The sequence below is a fragment of the Palaemon carinicauda genome, chromosome 37 (assembly GCF_036898095.1).
Source record: "Palaemon carinicauda isolate YSFRI2023 chromosome 37, ASM3689809v2, whole genome shotgun sequence".
Lineage (NCBI taxonomy): Eukaryota > Metazoa > Arthropoda > Malacostraca > Decapoda > Palaemonidae > Palaemon > Palaemon carinicauda.
This window is the reverse complement of record NC_090761.1, coordinates 16732999-16751723: the sequence shown is the minus strand read 5'-3', so window position 1 is coordinate 16751723 and position 18725 is coordinate 16732999. Positions and strand designations below refer to the sequence as shown.

The 18725-nt window shown below is 40.7% G+C and overlaps 1 protein-coding gene across 1 annotated transcript in view; it reads left to right on the top strand.

The window, feature by feature from the left end:
* The first annotated feature begins 216 nt into the window (after window positions 1–216).
* Window positions 217–18725, top strand: part of nst (phosphoglucomutase 3-like protein nst) — a 41966-nt gene continuing 23457 nt past the window's right edge. The window contains exons 1-6 of the mRNA XM_068360775.1: window positions 217–593; window positions 1937–2007; window positions 7606–7831; window positions 8976–9107; window positions 9860–10097; window positions 10715–10898. Of these exons, the coding sequence (XP_068216876.1) occupies window positions 493–593; window positions 1937–2007; window positions 7606–7831; window positions 8976–9107; window positions 9860–10097; window positions 10715–10898 (952 nt within the window). The 5' untranslated portion in view covers window positions 217–492. The remainder of the gene's footprint in view (window positions 594–1936; window positions 2008–7605; window positions 7832–8975; window positions 9108–9859; window positions 10098–10714; window positions 10899–18725) is intronic.

Genomic DNA, 18725 nt, shown 5'->3' with positions numbered 1-18725 from the left:
CTCACTGGGCTATTTTTCCCTATTTGGAGCCCTTGGGCTGATATCATCTTGCCTTTTTACCTAGGGTTGTAGCTTGGCTAGTAATAATAATAATAATAATAATAATAATAATAATAATAATAATAATAATAATAATGAATTGTCACTAGAGAATATTCTGTAGCGTACGGGAGGTGCGGTTACAAGGCCATGCGCTAAATGATAACGCCGTTACTTGTCATTTTGACAGCTGATTGGGGAAAGTCGGGGTAGCTGCGTGTTTGGGGGGTCAACCCTGAAGGGAAACCGGATTCAAGTAACTGGGTTACGGACTGACGGTAATACAGCACTGCGAGATAAGGAAGGAGTCTGTCATAGAAGCCGGTTGAAGTTCCTACTGACCTTTAATGAAAATTCCCATAGATTATTTAGACGTTGTGGAGGAGAACGTTGCGGGTTTTTAAACTTGGTCCCAAGATTATCTTCTTACCTTACCATACAGTATACAGCACAATGGCATCAAAGTACCAAGAAGGTGTAGAAAGTACAAGGAGCAAATACCCCAAGAACACCACCAAAACTATTCAATATGGAACAGCCGGCTTCAGGTCAAAGTAAGTACATTATGCCTATTGACAAGTTAATTTAATCAGGCTAGGTTACGTTAGACATGTTAAAGTAGGTTCCATTTTTTCAGTGAAACAACTGCTGGTATTTTCATTGTTAATTCAAACATTGAATTAAGGCAACAATGCAAATTCCCTAGCCTAATCACAATCAGATGTTGTTATAGCCTTGGCTTAACAAAGTTAAAGGTCATTAAGGTATATAATTAAACCTCTGGTCATAATGCTGTTGAAATATGGTTTGGAAGTTTTGTAGATTGCTGGTCATTTTACTAATCAAAGGGTGTTTGTTAATAAGAACCCACTCTCCATTTACTCCAAAATTAGGCTGTCCTGCAGCTCTCCTCTTCTTGTACAGTAATTAGGAGGTTCTTTAAATTGGGGGAAAGTAAAAAATGTCAAGATATGTTGGGGGAGGGGTTATGAAAAGACTACCTTGGTTTCCTCACTAAACGACCTGGAACTAACATCGGGGGTGTATGTATGATAGCGGCCACCTGTATACATTATTGCTATCATAACATACGGCAGTGTAAGGGGGATCACAGGGAGGGGGGGCATTAGCCCCCCCCCTTAAGTATGTAGGTTAGGTTAGGGGAGGAAAGTTTTGTCCATTTTTAATCAACACATGAGGAATTGGCCGCTGATATACAAAGGCTCCTAACATCATCAATATAGTCAACCTAACAGAGGTTCTGGATGCCAGTGTATATAAACAGAAGTTTGGGATGCCAGCGTACATTTGATATATATTCAAGATATAATGTATACTAAATTAAAATGGAGTAATTACTCAAAAGTATCCACTTCACAAATAGTGACACTTGAATAATTACTCCATTTTTAATTTAGTATATATTTTGAATATACGGTATGTGAAATGTACGCTGGCATCACAAACTTCTGTTAGGTTGACTATATTGACAATGTCAGTTCCAGGTTGTTTATTGAGAAAACCAAGCTAGTTATTTTTATAACATCTCTCCCCTTGCTCAACATATCTTGCTAATTTTTGCTTTCCCCCATTTAAAGAACCTAATTACTGTACAAAAAGAGAAGAGCTGTAGGACTGCATAATTTTGGAGTAAATAGACAGCGTGCTCTTATAAATAGATATCAATCAAAGATATCAGTATTATTACAATTTTAATCAAATTTGGATATTCATTTTGACCATGTTTCATTACTATTATTTGATTTTGAGTAATGTAACCTTTTTCGCTACGATGATTGGTGTACAGAACTTGAATTTGGGGATTATTTCCGATGTTTGATAAAGTATTTTCCCATTTGCTAGTGTACTAACCATAGCTTATTATCCTGTTTTTCAGTGCAGATGGATTGGACTTCATCATGTATCGAATGGGCCTCCTGGCAGGTCTACGAGCATGTGATACCAAAGGTAAGAAAATGTGTAAGATTTTTACATTCAGTACAGTATAAGTAAGTGGAAGTTACCTATCTATAGTACAGCATATGAATTTGATGTGCAGTATTTGGGATAGCACTGTGTTGCTTTCTTCATAATTTTATTTCTATGAATCTTGTGTTAGGTTCATATGTTTTCCTCCCTGAAGCTCTCAAGTGTTGACTAATGTCATAACAATGAAATTTACTGTTTTCCCCTCACTTTAATAGTCTCACTCCCCATTGTATTTTATTGTGGATTTTATGGCATTGTATGGCAAAGAGAGTGGTAGGGGTAGGCCCTTGTATAGCGTACAGAAGTTTTGTCTTTCGTGGCATTTCAGTTTTCCAGATTCTTTGTTAATGTGTTAGTTACCTTTACCGTAATCAGGGATCCCATTTACTGATTTTGAATTGATCCGTAACCGGAATACAATTCTACGCTATTTATAGGGGTTATTACTTTCGACGAAGCTGAAAGGACAAGTCATTAAAATTCAGCGAGAGTTAACTACCCTTCCCGCTAGTTAGCGGGGGGGTTAGGGGGGTTGATTGAGTTCACTTTGCTTTTGGCTTAGATGGAGTGTGGTTGTCACCGCTCTACCTCCTCTCGCCTTTTTTTGACTGCTATTAATCTTTGATTTTTTAGCTTATATGAATGAAAACATACTTAATGTTTTATATATATATATATATATATATATATATATATATATATATATATATATATATATATATTTGTAGGTTTCTTTGCAGTTACTGTCCATCCTGTCTCCTCTGGTTACCGACCTTCGCCGCCGTCTCTGATCCCGTCTCAACATTCTCCGTCACACCAGGCTTTTGCCTGATGGGATGCGGTGGCCAAGATTTTCCACCAGCAGGTCCTTAACACTGAGATCACTAGGGTCCGAAAATTCTCCACGGAGGGGTTCTTCCTCTTCAAGCCAAGAGACGTCGAGCAGGCTGTGGAGAGGTGGAGGAAGTCTAACACGGTTTCCCTCTTTCTTAGGGCCCTTACAGCTCGGCCCTACAGACCTCCAGCCATTCCAAAGACCAGCCATACGAAACCATCAACTATTAAAACGGCAGCGGTTTAAAAAACGATGGTGTCTTAGAGGCCCTTTCCTGTTGAGCAAGGGAAAGGCAACAAGTCCAGTTGGGGAGGAAAACAGAGAGGTGGCAGTAAAAACTGTAAAAGCTAGGAGAGGTCATCTCCCTGCTTGTCCACCAGTAGGGAGATGCCTACAAAGCTGCTGGGCCAGGTGGATGTAGCTCGAGGCCAAATCTTGGACGATCTCCGTCATTCGTTCAGGGTATCGCTTCCCATTATTTTCATCTTTCCCTCCACTGACCAAGAATCCAGTGCTTTTGAGCTCCTTTGCGATGGGATCAGCAAAGGGGCAGGCTCTTTGGGCCGAAGTCCAGACCTGGTTCCTCGACGGTTCCCCAGGCTTCTTCAGTCGACTCTTTCTTGTGGAAAAGGCGTCTGTAGGCTGGGGACCAGTTACCAGTCACTGATCTCTCAGCTCTGTACAGGTTTGTCAGACAGACTTCGTTCAGTATGGAGACGGCAGATACTGCCAGTCTAGTGATAAGATCACAGGACTTCATGTGTACACTGGATCTAAAGGGCACATACTTTCAGATCCCAATCCATCCGTCTTCAAGAATGTATCTGAGTTTTAACAATATCAGTTCAAGGTGCTGTGTTTTGGTCTTTCCACAACACCTCAGGTCTCTACAAGAGTGTTTGCCCTTTGTCATCTTGGGCTCAAAGGTTTGGCATCTGTCTCCTTCGTTACCTGGACGACTGGCTATTCTTAGCAGACTCAGTGGCAACCCTTCTTAACATCTGAGACTTTACCAAGATTTGGGGGTCATGGTAACCTTGAAGTCTTCCCTGCATTCCACTCAAAGACTGGTATACTTGGGCATGGTATTAGACACCAAACATCATGAAGCCTTCCCATTATTATTATTATTAATTGCCAAGCTACAATCCTAGTTGGAAAAGCAGGATGCTATAAGCCCAAGGGGCTCCAACAGGGAAAATAGCTCAGTGAGGAAAGGAAACAAGGAAAAATAAAATATTTTAAGAAGAGCAACAATATTAAGATAAATATCACTTTATAAACTATAAAAACTTTAACAAAACAAGAAGAGAAATAAGATGTAAGATAGAGCAATGTGCCCGAGTGTACCCTCAAGCAAGAGAACTCTAATCCAAGACAGTGGGAGACCATGGTACAGAGGCTATGGCATTACCCAAGATTAGAGAACAATGGTTTGGTTTAGGAGTGTCCTTCTCCTAGAAGAGCTGCTTACCATAGCCAAAGAGTCTCTTCTACCCTAACAAATAGGACAATTACAGTGCTGTAAGAAGAATTGTTTGGTAATTTCAGTGTTGTCAGGTGTATGAGGACAGGGGAGAATATGTAAAGAATAGGCCAGACTATTTGGTGTGTGAGTGTGTTGGCAAAGGGAAAATGAACCGTAACTAGAGAGAAGGATCCAATCTAGTACTGTCTGGTCAGTCAAAAGACCCCATAACACTCTAGAGGTAGTATCTCGGACAGTATAGCAATGCTGAGGAGAGTTGCAAGGACTTTCCTCAAATGAGAAGATCTCTCAGCCCAGAAGGGGCTATGTCTCCTCGGACATCTATCATCCTTGGCCCGTCTAGTTCCCATCGGTTGCCTCAAGATTCAGTCTCTCCAGTGGCGCCTGAAGTCTAATTGGATCCAGGCTTTCGATTCCCCAGACACTCTGATTTCCATGGGATCAGAGGAAAGGACGGATCTTGAATGGTGGCTGGCAGGCAAGGAGTTAGACAAAAGACTTATACTTGATAACCTTAGAAACGTGTAGGTATATATATGATTGATAGATTTATATTTGCAAATTTTTTTTATACAGTATATACAAAGCATACCTTTTCTGTCTTCTGTATATTTCTAATTGGTGGATAAAAGAGCATCCAAGCATGTCATCAGGAAATCTCTGATATCTTTTTCTTTTTCCTCGTAGCAGGGCTTTCTATGTCATGAGATATTAAGCGCAGTGAGTCACCTCAATAAATACTGTCATAATTTGAGGGGCCAATACCAGCTCAGATACCCGAGGTGTTTCATGCTTCAACTGAAAAGGAATGTAATTTAACCATAAAAGAAATACTTTCTGGTACAACCCAAGAACATAAGTTGTGGACTACCCTTAAATCTGCACTTTTTGGTGTCGATGCAATAGTTCCTCCTTTACTTAAACCAGATGGCTCTGTCACTCTCTGTCCAAAGGAAAAGGCAACCCTTTTGGCTGATGTGTTTGATAGTGAGGAGAGTAATGAGAAAATTGATCTTCTTCATTCCTGTTTTCCTGAGGTTAAACTAATTAGTTTAGTTTTTCCTTCTCATGAAATTAAAGCTCTCTTGATGGACCTTGATGCTTATGGAGGTGTAGACCCAAATAGTATTTTTCTTTTATTTTTTATAAAACTGCAGATTTCTTAGCTCCAAAGTTATCTGTTTTTTGTGCAAGTTAGCAAGAAGAGGAGCTTTTAGCACTTGTTGGAGAATAGGTAACGTTATTCCATTATGTAAATGTGTTTGTGGTAGCTTAAGCCTAATGGATTAACACCCAATTTCAACAACTCCCGTATTATCTAAAGTTTTTAACGTCTTTTAGCAAAACGTCCTAACAGGTTTGCTGAAGATAATACTCTATTCCCTAGTGTGCAATTTTGTTTTCATAAAGGCCTTGGAGCATGTGATGCCCTTCTTACAATGCTGTGCAGAAATCCCTTGATTGTGGTCAGGAAGTTTGTATGATTGGCCTTGATCTTAGTGCTGCCTTTGATATGTTAATCATGGGGCCCTTGCTTTCATTCTCAAAAAGTTGGGAGTATGTGGGTCGTTTCTTTGCATTATTATTGAATTTTTAACTAATAGATCGCAAAGAGTTGTTGTTGATGGGAACCATTTGAGGAATGTGATATCTGGTAGTCCTCAGGGTAGTATTCTTGGCCCATTACTTTTCATACTATAAACACATGACATGTGGTTTGGTCTAGAAAACAAGCTTGTTGCATATGCAGATGTTGCTTCACTCTTTGCATCAATTCCATCTCCTGAAAGTAGATCTGGGCTGCTGAATCCCTTAATAGAGATCTAACTAAAATTGATACATGGTGCAAATTATGGGGCATGAAGTTGAATCCTAACAAAACTCAAATAATGATTGTAAGTAGGTCAAGGACTGTGGCTTCTCAACATCCAGATCTCAGCATTGATAATGTTTTGTTAACTCTGTTTAACTTTTAAAATTTTAGATGTGACTCGACAACAAATTTACTTTTGAGAAACACATTAGGTCTGTGTCTTCTTCAATTGCACAAAAAATTGGCTTATTGAGAAAGTCTTTTAAGATTTTTGGTGATCAATCTATTCTGAGGAAATGTTTTAATTATTGCATTCTACTTTGTTTCTAGTATTGTTCTCCTGTCTGGTCTTCAGCTGCTGATTCTCATCTTAATTTGTTGGACATGAACTTACGGTCTAGTAAATTTCTTATTCCTGATCTTTTATTAATCTCTGGCACACTTTCAATTAGTTCATTATGCATGTTGCATAAGATTTTTCATAATTCTGATCATCCTTTACATTTAGATCTTCCCGGACAGTTCCAACCTGTTCTTAATACTAGGCATGCAGTTAATTCTAATAGTCAGGCCTTCTCCATCATGAGGCTCAATACTACACAGTATTCCAGAAGTTTTATTCCAACTGTGACCAAGTTGTGGAATTATCTTTATCTTCCTAATCGGGTAGTAGAATCTGTAGAACTTCAAAAGTTCAAAGTTGCAGCAAATGTTTTTATGTTGAACAGGCTGACATAGGACTTTTTTGTAGTATATATATGAAATATGTTTTGTTGTTACTGTTTTTAAAATACTTTAATTTAATTCTTCATTATTTCTCATATCTTTTACTTCTTTCCTTTCCTCACTGGGCTATTTTTCCCTGTTGAAGCCCTTGGGCTTATAGCATCTTGCTTTTCCAACTAAGCTTGTAGCTTAGCTAGTAATGATAATAATAATAATGATTTCCTTTGGTATACTTTAACCTGTCAAATTAGATTAGTTTGGCTGGGTTCCCATATCCCATTTCAAATTCATAGACCTCTGAAAGTGCTCGGCAACAAAGCAACTTTTGGGTACATGATTTGCACAACAAATACTGTACTAAGCCCAGCCACTTTCGCTAAGATGCTAGGTTTTCTTCCAGTAGGCTCAGTGAACTACTTTATGGTTAATGGAATTATAAGTAGATGCTAGGTTTCCTTCCAGTAGGCTCAGTGAACTACTTTATTGTTAATGGAATTATAAGTCAGATTTGTCATTTATGCTTATTCTAGTTATAATTGCTTTCCTATGGAAATCAGGGAATGTTTTTATGAAAATACCCTATTTACTAAGTGTGTTTTTTTTTAGTTTTCCTTTGATTTTGATATCACAGGTTTTAATTAAAATTGATTTAGCGATTACTGTACTATAATACATATGGTGTAAGATTAACCCTTTATGTATTGTTTATTCTAGCTGCCATTGGGGTGATGATAACTGCTTCACATAATCCTGTTCAAGACAATGGTGTTAAGTTAGTTGACCCTATGGGGGAAATGCTGGCACCAGCATGGGAAGTGCATGCTACGTCATTAGTCAATGCCACAGATGAAGATATTACAAAAGTCATGGCAAGTATTATTGAAAAGGCAAGAATTGATACAACCCTGGTACCCTTGGTGTATGTTGGACGTGATACGAGGTAAATATTAAATGCAGTAATATCTTTACTCTTAATATTCATTCAAATACCATAATGTAGATAAAACATAGCAACACAAGTCTTGTCAAATACATCTTTAGAGTGTCAGATAGAAAATATATATGTAATTCATTCCTACCTGATAAGAACAGACATTACTTGATGCATCATTGCAAATCACTGTGATTACGTACCGAGAATGTTCAATATGTTATAAAAAAAAAAAAAAAATAAAGCGGGTAAGCACCCAATGATAGGGTGGTCTCATGGAGATAGGAATACTACAGGCTCTCCTCTCTCTGTTGGGAGTGTGGTCATTCTTTATGTTGTAAAAATGAATAGTTTAATTGCAGTTGATTTTATGTGTTACACATCACTTATATTTAAAGATCTCTCTGACAACTCCAATGTTTAGCAGGTAATATCCATGTGTAACAAAAGGGTTACCAAAGAAGTACATAATGCTTAGTAAAAATATTCTACAATGTGTACTGTACTTTAATATAAAAGGAAACACCTGCTTCATGTTATGGGAATAAATACCCTCTCTGTATCTTTTCATCATTATATTGTAGTTACCAAATGTTTCAATAGCTTGCTATGATGTATTCTGTTATTCATGAAGCCAAAGGTACATGGTGCTATATTTAGGGATAAAATGCACCAACTTCAGTAGTTTCAAATGTCACATTGTATGCACTTATATTTTACTTGACTGTTTTGAACATGCAGATTTAGAAACAAAAATACTGTTAAAGTACTTTGTTTGTCAGTGGACGAGGGATTTTAGAAATAAAGAAAAAGCTTTTAAACTTGTTTATCCAGTATGATTCAGAGTTTAATTTATACTCTTATTTTTAATTTTCATACCATGAAATTATTAAAAATTTTGAATACCTTTCTTGTACAGTACAATATCATTAAGGTACATTTAGAACGAAGACAGAGACCCAGTCACTGATATTTTTGACAGTGGAATTTGCTGTAATAATCTGAAAGAAATAGTAATTTTGTTTTATTAAATTAACTAATAGTAAACTTAAAAGGGAAATTGTATACAGTACTTTGACCTCAGTATTGTGAGAACAGAGATATAATTGATAGAATGTATATGTAATGCTTCCATTTTTCATACTATTTCCAGACCAAGTAGTAATCGGCTATGTGAAGCTGTTGTTACAGGTGTTAATGCTGTTGGTGGTCAAGTGAAAGATCTTGGTGTAATAACCACACCAATTCTGCATTATGTGGTTACCTGCCATAATGATGGAGGAGTGTAAGTATTGTACATTTTTACTTTTACTTCTGTACTTTTCTTAGTAGCCTAAATCATTTAAATAAATTATTCAGTTTAGTGAATGCCTTATAGCTATCAATTAGCAATCTTAGATTACTTTATGATATTTTCTTACCTTTTTAATTTCTTTGCATATATATTCATTGCATGAAAAAATTCATTGTCTTATAAAAAAGAAGAAATTAGTTCTTTTTTAGTTATTACAAAAATTTATAGAGCAATAAGATACTGTATAGAAGCTTTAGCTAATCAATAGTAAAATTGAAGACAAATTAATTTTTACTCCTCCGGTGTCATAGCCCAGATCTCCCTGTAAGCAACTGTCGTGTCAAGACTAGTATACTTCTTTATCAAGACCTGACTGAATGTTGCACTTTTTTGGTTGTTTGGAAATGTTTTTTATTCTGCCTTTTATGTCTGTTATTGAGAAGCTTGTTGCTTTGTAGGTTGATTTTAATTATGAAGGGTATTTTATCCAAACTTTCAAAGTTTTGTATTTGTAATGTATGTCATTCAACTTAAATAATGTGTTGGAACCGCATACCATGTCACGGTCAACTTTATTCAAGGGCAATTAGTTATAGTCAGTATAATTGTTTGGATGAGATTCAGACGTTATGAAAGAGCTTGAGCTTCTAGGTTTTATATTGCATTGAATTTTGGGTAAGTATATAAATAATCAGTTTTACTTTAAGAATTTGATTATTTCACAACTAAGGTTTGTATTACAGGTATGGTGAACCATCTGAAGAAGCTTATTATAAGAAAATAGCAGATGCCTTCGTTAAGTTGCGTTCCTCTGGGACGTCTCATGGAAATTATGAGCCAAATATTTACTTTGATGGAGCAAATGGTGTTGGAGCCCTCATGATGAAAAATTTCCTCAAACACTTGGGAGATTCTCTTGTTACAACTATGTATAATAGTGATGGAATTCTCAATCATCTCTGCGGTGCTGATTTTGTAAAGGTTTGTATTGAGTTTACAATGAAAGCACAGGAATATTTGTCATCTCTTTAAGTGTAATGGTTATATTTTTAGTACATAAAATGAGCAAGTTAACAATTTTATTTTTCTATAGTAAAAATCATTCAAACTTAACGGCACAGTTTCATCAAATTTTTCAAGTGTAGTAAACTTAAGAAGGGTTATCTAGTGAAAATTATCTGTTAAAACTTTTTTGGTTAACTCCGTTTTTGGCTGAAAAGAATATACTTTTGATTGAATATAATTTGAGTTCATCATTAACCCCTCAAATAACAAAATATATCAAAATAGAAAATATTTTGAAAGTAGAGAGAAAGGACTAAAATTTAAGTAAGAAATTTTTTTTATAGCAAATTGATAATGTTGAAAATTGTCAGAAGTAGAATGTGCAACACAAGCCGCAAAGAATAAGTTTTAGCATCACATTTTAGATTTACTCCTTTTATGTAGACGTAGCATTAAGTACTTGACCAAAATTTCATCTGTGGATTGGTTTTGGTTAAAGATGCCCACTAATTAATTCTGTATCAAAGGAAACTTTGAACTTTGAAGTGATATTAATTACTATATCAGTTGTTTTTATTTTTTGTTATATGTAGGTTCAACAGAAATGGCCAACCGGTGTTCCTGAAACTCTAAATGTTAGGTGTGTTTCTGTCGATGGAGATGCTGATCGTGTTATATATAGCTACATAGATAATGATAAAAAATACCATATGTTAGATGGTGATAAGATTGCAACTTTAGTGGCTGAATACTTTCAAGATTTATTGAAAACTGCAGGTAAGCATATATTATACTGTACAGTATTACTATACTTGCTTCTATTCTAGAACAACTTTGATGTGATCTGAGTTCAATACATACAGAATGAAATGGGATTATGTACCAAGTAGTGTACGCAATCCATCAAAAATTACTTCTAAATATTTATAGATATGCATACAATAAATCAAACCCTCCCAACCCCTTCCTCTCGAGGTACCGTCTCCCATCAGCGTGACAGGGAAAGAAAAAAAAAATATATATATATAGATAGATAGACATACACACATACATACTTATACAGTACTGTATAGCCAGACACTTGCTCTTTATTATATAGGAGAGATTCACTTTATTTTTGCATCCAAGTTGTCAAAAATATTAGCCTTTATGCTTTGTTAGCTGATAATCATTATTTGCAATGATGAAAAAACCATTTTAATTAATTATAAGAAGACTTCATACCATTATGCATGTAGATTACTTTAATGTAGAATATAATTTTCTTTTAAAAGTCAGTCATTCACCATTATCATTACTGTATCAAGTTTAACAAACAGTTGACATTAATACTTCTTAAAGCTGCCCATTAACTTAGTTGTCACCACCACATGAGAATTTCTAACAAATCAGAGTGCTTTTGAAATCTCTCATTACTGCATGATGGTGTGTGTGAATTGAAGCTTTGAAACCTATGAATAATTTATTTCACTTTCATTTATGAAATGGGTGCCTTGAATAAAAAAGGTTTCAAAAAAAGAAAAAAACTGTTTTTCAATATTAAACTTACCCGATAATCATGTAGCTGTCAACTCCGTTGCCCGACAGAATTCTATGGAGGGATACGCCAGCGATCACAATACTAGAAGGGGGTGTACTTACCAGCGCCACCTGTGGCCAGGTACTCAAGTACTTCTTGTTGACACCTCCTCAATTATTCCTCTGTCGTGCTTCCGGCAAGACGTTCTGGGATACGCTTATGATCTTCGAGTTTGTTCACGGCTAATTGGTGAAGTATTCTCTCAGATTTCGGCTGTCGCATTACTGGAAACCTTCTTATATTAGCTAGATAGCTTTTATATAGTCCTGATTAACGGTTAACGATCTTTTGCTTGATTTTGGAAACCCCTTTGGCTAACTCTTTGGATTCAAGATGTCTGACATTTCGCAAGCCCCCTCCCATAGACGATGTAGGTCTTGCAATAGGCGTATTCCGAAGGCCTCGGTAGATCCTCACACCGCTTGTTCTGACTGTAGGGACAGGCCCTGTCAGTTAGAAAATCGATGTGAGGAATGCGCCGGACTTTCGGAACTGGAATTTGTCCGTCTTTTAAAATATTCATCTAAGTTAGAGAGAGGTAGAGTTAGGAGGAGTTCTTCTCACTCTTCAATGTTTTCCTCACCTCATGATCCCCTACCTTTTCCTACCCCTGTAGTGGCTACCCCCGAACCTACTGTTTGCCCTCCGCCTGATATGTCTGTTGTTTTGCGTGCTATTCAGGCCTTAGGCGATAAAGTAGAGTCAGTGGTAAGTGACCATAAGTCTCTGATGGCCGAAGTTAAGGAACTTAAGGTCAAGAGTGCAGTGGGTGGAGTTAGTGCCAGTGCTGTGACGAGTGCTAGTGTCAGTGCAGTGTCAAGTGCCAGTGCCAGTGTGGTGCGTGAGGATTCTTCTGTGCGAGCCAGTCGTCCTCCCAGTCCGGGACCTCTTGCAAGCTCCCATGCCCAGGGGAGAAGCAATGTCGAAGGGCATAAGGGTTCGGCAGGCCTTGTTAGGCGCACAGAAGTTTCCTCGGTGGTTGCGGGCGTGTCTTCCAAAGACCGTCACTCCCACCCGCAGACGATTGAGCCCGTCTTTTTCTCGTCCGCTGATCATCTGTCAGGGAAGAAACGTTGGTCTCAGGTCTCGAGACCACTTAAACGCAGAGTCCAGTCCGCGAGTGCTCAGCCAGGTTGCAGTCATTGGCTCAGCTCTGACTCGCCGCAGTCATCTGTCGACTGCACTCCGCCCAAGAGGAGTAAGGTTCTGCCACAACAGAGCTCGACTGTCGACCCTAAGTGGACTCTACTACAGTCCATGCAAGCACAGCTTTCGGACTTGATGCGTGAGTGTCGGGCTGAGAGTGTTGCTCCTCCGCCTCCGCCTACACTCCCTCCGCCTGCGCTCGCTCCGCCTGCGCTCGCTCCGCCTGCGCTTGCTCCGCCTGATCGCAGTACCACCTGCCAGGCGTACGATGTTGAGCCACGGTCTGAGTTTGCTGTTCCCACTGGTGTTCAGCCTCCGCCTTCTTTAAGGCAACCTTTGCTATGGGATCAGGAGGATTATACCACTCTTCCTCCGCCTCCCTTTGCTGCTCCACCAGTGGTGCAACTCTTGGCTGAGGTACAACAACCTCTCCCGTCCATGACTCAGTCTCCTCAGCTCTCGCTGCAGCGAGCTCAACCATCCACAAGGCAAGCTCCTCTACACCTTGGCCTTGCGCCTCAGGAGCCTCAGCTTGCGAGACATTTACCTTGTTCTGCGCAGCCTCAACCTCATCACGCTCCGCTCTCACCACAGGAACAGGAACTTGCTACTCCGCTTCCACCAACCGCTCAGCAAGCGCAATCCTTGGGTTCAACCGCTCATGCTAGGAGTCAGCCTCCTCCACCCATGCGCCTTCCTTCTGCTTCGTCTGCTATTCAGCCTTTGCAGTCTGAGCCTCAGGTTCTCCCTCAACAGTTACTTGTAGAGGAAACCACTTTTGTTCCTACTCGTTCTGACTCTGCTGTTCAGCATTCTTGTCCGATACCTTCGCTACACTCTGGTGATGAGGCGTCTGATGATGAGGAGGCACACCTGGATCCCTCATCAGACGTGGATGAATCCAAGCTTTCTCCACAGTCTATTGATTTTCGTAAGGTCTTGGCTCTACTTAGGGAGGTTTACCCAGACCACTTTGTCTCTGCTATTCCCCGCTCTCCGCCATCTGAGTTTTCGCTGGGCGTACAACAAGCTAAGTCCACCTATACTAAGCTAGTCCTAGCTAGGTCCTCTAAGAGGGCATTAAGGATCTTAGGGGAGTGGCTGCAGTCTAAGCAACACCTTGGCAAGACTTCTTTCATGTTCCCTCCAACGAAGCTCACTTCGAAAGCGAGCGTTTGGTATGCCACAGGAGAAGCACCAGGCTTGGGAGTACCTGCCTCTGCCCAGGCTGACTTCTCAAGTCTGGTAGACTCGCCTCGGAGAACTGCAATGAGGCGCTCTAAGGTTTGTTGGACCTTCTCAGACCTGGATCACTTACTGAAAGGAATGTTTAGAGCATTTGAAATGTTCAACTTTCTAGACTGGTGCCTGGGGGCCCTCAGCAAGAAGACCTCTCCTGCGGACAAAGATTCTGCCATGCTATTAATGTCCTGCATGGATAAGGCCATTAGGGATGGATCGGGTGAGCTTGCGTCGATGTTTGTATCAGGGGTTTTGAAGAAAAGGGAACAACTGTGTACCTTCCTTTCCGCCAGCATTACACCTTGCCAACGGTCACAACTCCTTTTTGCTCCGCTCTCGAAGTTCCTCTTCCCCGAAGAGCTGGTTAAGGACTTGTCTGCTGCCCTGATACAAAAGGATACACACGATCTTGTAGCCTCATCGGCTCGTAAGTCTAAGGTTGCTGCCTCAGTCCCCAAGACTTATCGCTCCCCAGTGGCTGATACCCCTGCTACGAGGTTCATACCGCCCTTTCGTGGTAGAGCCCCCAGCCGAGGAAGCTCCCGTCCAGACTCTCACAGGAGCAAGTCTAGGAAAGGATCCAGGACATCTAAAGGAAAAAACTGACTCTCCGCATCTCCAGACAGTAGTAGGAGCCAGACTCAAGATCTTCTGGCGAGCCTGGGAGAAGAGAGGTGCAGACTCCCAGTCTGTCAGTTGGCTGAGGAACGGTTACAGGATTCCATTCTGCCTCAAACCACCTCTGACCACATCGCCCATCAACCTCTCTCCCAACTACAAAGAAGAGGACAAGAGGCTAGCATTGCACCAGGAGGTGTCGCTACTTGTGCAGAAGAAGGCAGTGGTTATAGTCCGGGACCATCAATCCCCGGGCTTCTACAACCGTCTCTTTCTTGTGGCCAAGAAGACAGGAGGTTGGAGACCGGTGCTGGACGTCAGCGCTCTCAACGAGTATGTCACCAAGCAGACGTTCACGATGGAGACGACGAAGTCGGTCTTAGCAGCGGTCAGACAGGAGGACTGGATGGTCTCGTTGGACTTGAAAGATGCATACTTTCACGTTCCTATTCATCCAGACTCCCAACCTTTCCTGAGATTCGTTTTTGGAAAGGTTGTCTACCAATTCCAAGCCCTGTGTTTTGGCCTAAGCACAGCTCCTATGGTCTTTACTCATCTGATGAGGAATATAGCAAAATTCCTACACTTGTCGAACATCAGAGCCTCCCTCTACTTAGACGACTGGCTGTTGAGAGCCTCCACGAGTCATCGTTGTCTGGAGAATCTCAATTGGACTTTAGACTTAATCAGAGACCTAGGTCTATTAGTCAACATAGAGAAGTCTCAACTCATTCCCTCCCAATCCATTGTGTACCTGGGAATGGAGATTCGGAGTCAGGATTTTCGGGCTTTTCCATCGGCCCCCAGGATAAGCCAGGCCCTAGAGTGCATCATGAGCATGCTGAAGAGGAGCAGTTGCTCAGTGAGACAGTGGATGAGTCTCACAGGGACCCTCTCATCACTGGCCCTGTTTGTCGAGCTAGGGAGACTCCACCTCCGCCCTCTTCAATTCCATCTTGCAGCTCATTGGGACAAGGGTTCGACTCTCGAAGCAGTCTCTATCCCTATCAACCAAGAGATGAAGACCACTCTCCTGTGGTGGAAGCACAACCTCCTTCTCAGGGAGGGTCTATCGTTGGCCATTCAGACCCCCAATCTTCATCTCTTCTCAGATGCATCGGACTCGGGCTGGGGTGCAACCTTGGACGGACGGGAATGCTCGGGAACGTGGAACGAGGAACAAGGATTACTCCACATCAACTGCAAGGAGCTGCTAGCAGTTCATCTAGCCCTGTTGAACTTCAAGTCCCTCCTGCTAGGCAAAGTGGTGGAGGTGAACTCAGACAACACCACAGCCTTGGCTTACATCTCCAAGCAAGGAGGGACCCATTCGAGGAGCCTATACGAGATCGCAAGGGACCTCCTCATTTGGTCAAGAGGTCTAAACCTCACTCTGGTCACGAGGTTCATTCAGGGCGATATGAACGTCTCAGCAGATCGCCTAAGCAGAAGGAATCAGGTCATTCCCACGGAATGGACCCTCCACAAGAGTGTGTGCAACAGACTTTGGACCTTGTGGGGTCAACCTACCATAGATCTGTTTGCCACCTCCATAACCAAGAGACTTCCGCTGTACTGTTCCCCTGTTCCAGACCCTGCAGCAGTTCATGTGGATGCTTTTCTACTGAACTGGTCCCATCTCGACCTGTACGCATTCCCACCGTTCAAGATAATAAACAAAGTTCTGCAGAAATTCGTCTCGCACGAAGGGACACGGCTGACGCTGGTTGCTCCCCTTTGGCCTGCAAGAGAATGGTTCACAGAGGTACTTCAATGGCTAGTCGACTTCCCCAGGACTCTACCTCTAAGAGTGGACCTTCTACGTCAACCTCACGTAGACAGGTTGCACCCAAACCTCCACGCTCTTCGGCTGACTGCCTTCAGACTGTCGAAAGATTCGCTAGAGCTAGAGGCTTTTCGAAGGAGGCAGCCAGTGCGATTGCCAGAGCAAGAAGGGTTTCCACTCGTAGAGTCTACCAGTCTAAGTGGGAGGTCTTCCGAAGCTGGTGTAGAGCCAATTCAATATCCTCTACCAATACCTCTGTGACCCAAATAGCTGACTTCCTTCTACATCTTAGGAATGAGAGATCCCTTTCAGCACCTACGATTAAAGGATATAGGAGTATGTTGGCTTCAGTTCTCCGCCACAGAGGTTTGGACCTGTCTTCCAACAAGGACCTTCAAGACATTCTTAAGTCTTTTGAGACGTCTAAAGAACGTCGTCTTTCCACTCCAGACTGGAATCTAGACGTAGTCTTAAGGTTCCTTATGTCATCTAGGTTCGAACCTCTCCAGTCAGCTTCCTTCAAGGACCTTACCCTCAAGACTCTTTTTCTCGTCTGCCTTGCAACAGCTAAGAGAGTCAGTGAGGTTCATGCCTTCAGCAAGAACATTGGTTTCACAACCGAATCTGCAACATGTTCTTTTCAGCTTGGATTCCTAGCAAAGAACGAGCTTCCTTCACGTCCTTGGCCTAGATCGTTTGAAATACCTAGCCTCTCCAACATGGTAGGTAACGAACTAGAGAGAGTTCTTTGCCCTGTCAGAGCTCTCAAATATTATCTTAAGAGGTCTAAACCTATTCGAGGACAATCAGAAGCTTTATGGTGTGCCATCAAGAAACCTTCGAGGCCCATGTCCAAGAATGGGCTTTCGTATTATATAAGGCTTCTGATCAGAGAAGCACATTCTCACTTAAAGGAGGAAGACCTTGCATTGCTGAAGGTAAGGACCCACGAAGTAAGAGCCGTAGCTACTTCGATGGCCTTTAATAAAAACCGTTCTCTGCAGAGCATAATGGATGCAACCTATTGGAGGAGCAAGTCAGTGTTTGCATCATTTTATCTGAAAGATGTCCAGTCTCTTTACGAGAACTGCTACACCCTGGGACCATTCGTAGCAGCGAGTGCAGTAGTAGGTGAGGGCTCAGCCACTACATTCCCTTAATCCCATAACCTTTTTTAACCTTTCTCTTGAATGCTTTTATTGTTGTTTTTATGGTTGTTACGGTAGGCTAAGAAGCCTTCCGCATCCTTTTGATTTGGCGGGTGGTCTATTCATTCTTGAGAAGCGCCTGGGTTAAAGGTTTGGTAGAGGTCCTTTAGTAGGGGTTGCAACCCCGTGTACTTTGGCACCTTTGGGTTGATTCAGCCTCCAAGAGGAACGCTGCGCTCAGTAAGGAAGACGAACTTTAAAAAAGAGGCAGAGTAACGGTTCTATTCGACTTCCTTACCAGGTACTTATTATTTCATTGTTATTTGAGATAACTGTTATATGAAATATGGGATACTTAGCTATCCTTTAATCTTGTACACTGGTTTTCACCCACCTCCCTGGGTGTGAATCAGCTACATGATTATCGGGTAAGTTTAATATTGAAAAATGTTATTTTTATTAGTAAAATAAATTTTTGAATATACTTACCCGATAATCATGATTTAATCGACCCTCCCTTCCTCCCCAGAGAGAACCAGTGGACCGAGGAATAATTGAGGAGGTGTCAACAAGAAGTACTTGAGTACCTGGCCACAGGTGGCGCTGGTAAGTACACCCCCTTCTAGTATTGTGATAGCTGGCGTATCCCTCCATAGAATTCTGTCGGGCAACGGAGTTGACAGCTACATGATTATCGGGTAAGTATATTCAAAAATTTATTTTACTAATAAAAATAATATTTTTGTATAAAGAGGTACCATTAAGTACCTTTTGATAATGTATGATTTTAATTTGGAGGGACTTCTAATATAGAATTTGTCTATTAAAGAATTCTTAGTCCTAAGCTAGGATAAATATATGGTGGTACTGCCCTAAACATTAATAAATCTTCCAAGCAATAATAAACAATTTAAATAATTAAATAGCAAGATACAGTACTGTACTAACATTTGTGTAAAATTACACGATTATTTTTAAAATACAGGAAATTACCTCTGCCAAAAATTAAGAATGTAATGGTAAATAGTTTTCTAGTAGTAGGTTTGCCAGGGCACTAGCCACCTGTTGAGATACTACTGCTTGAG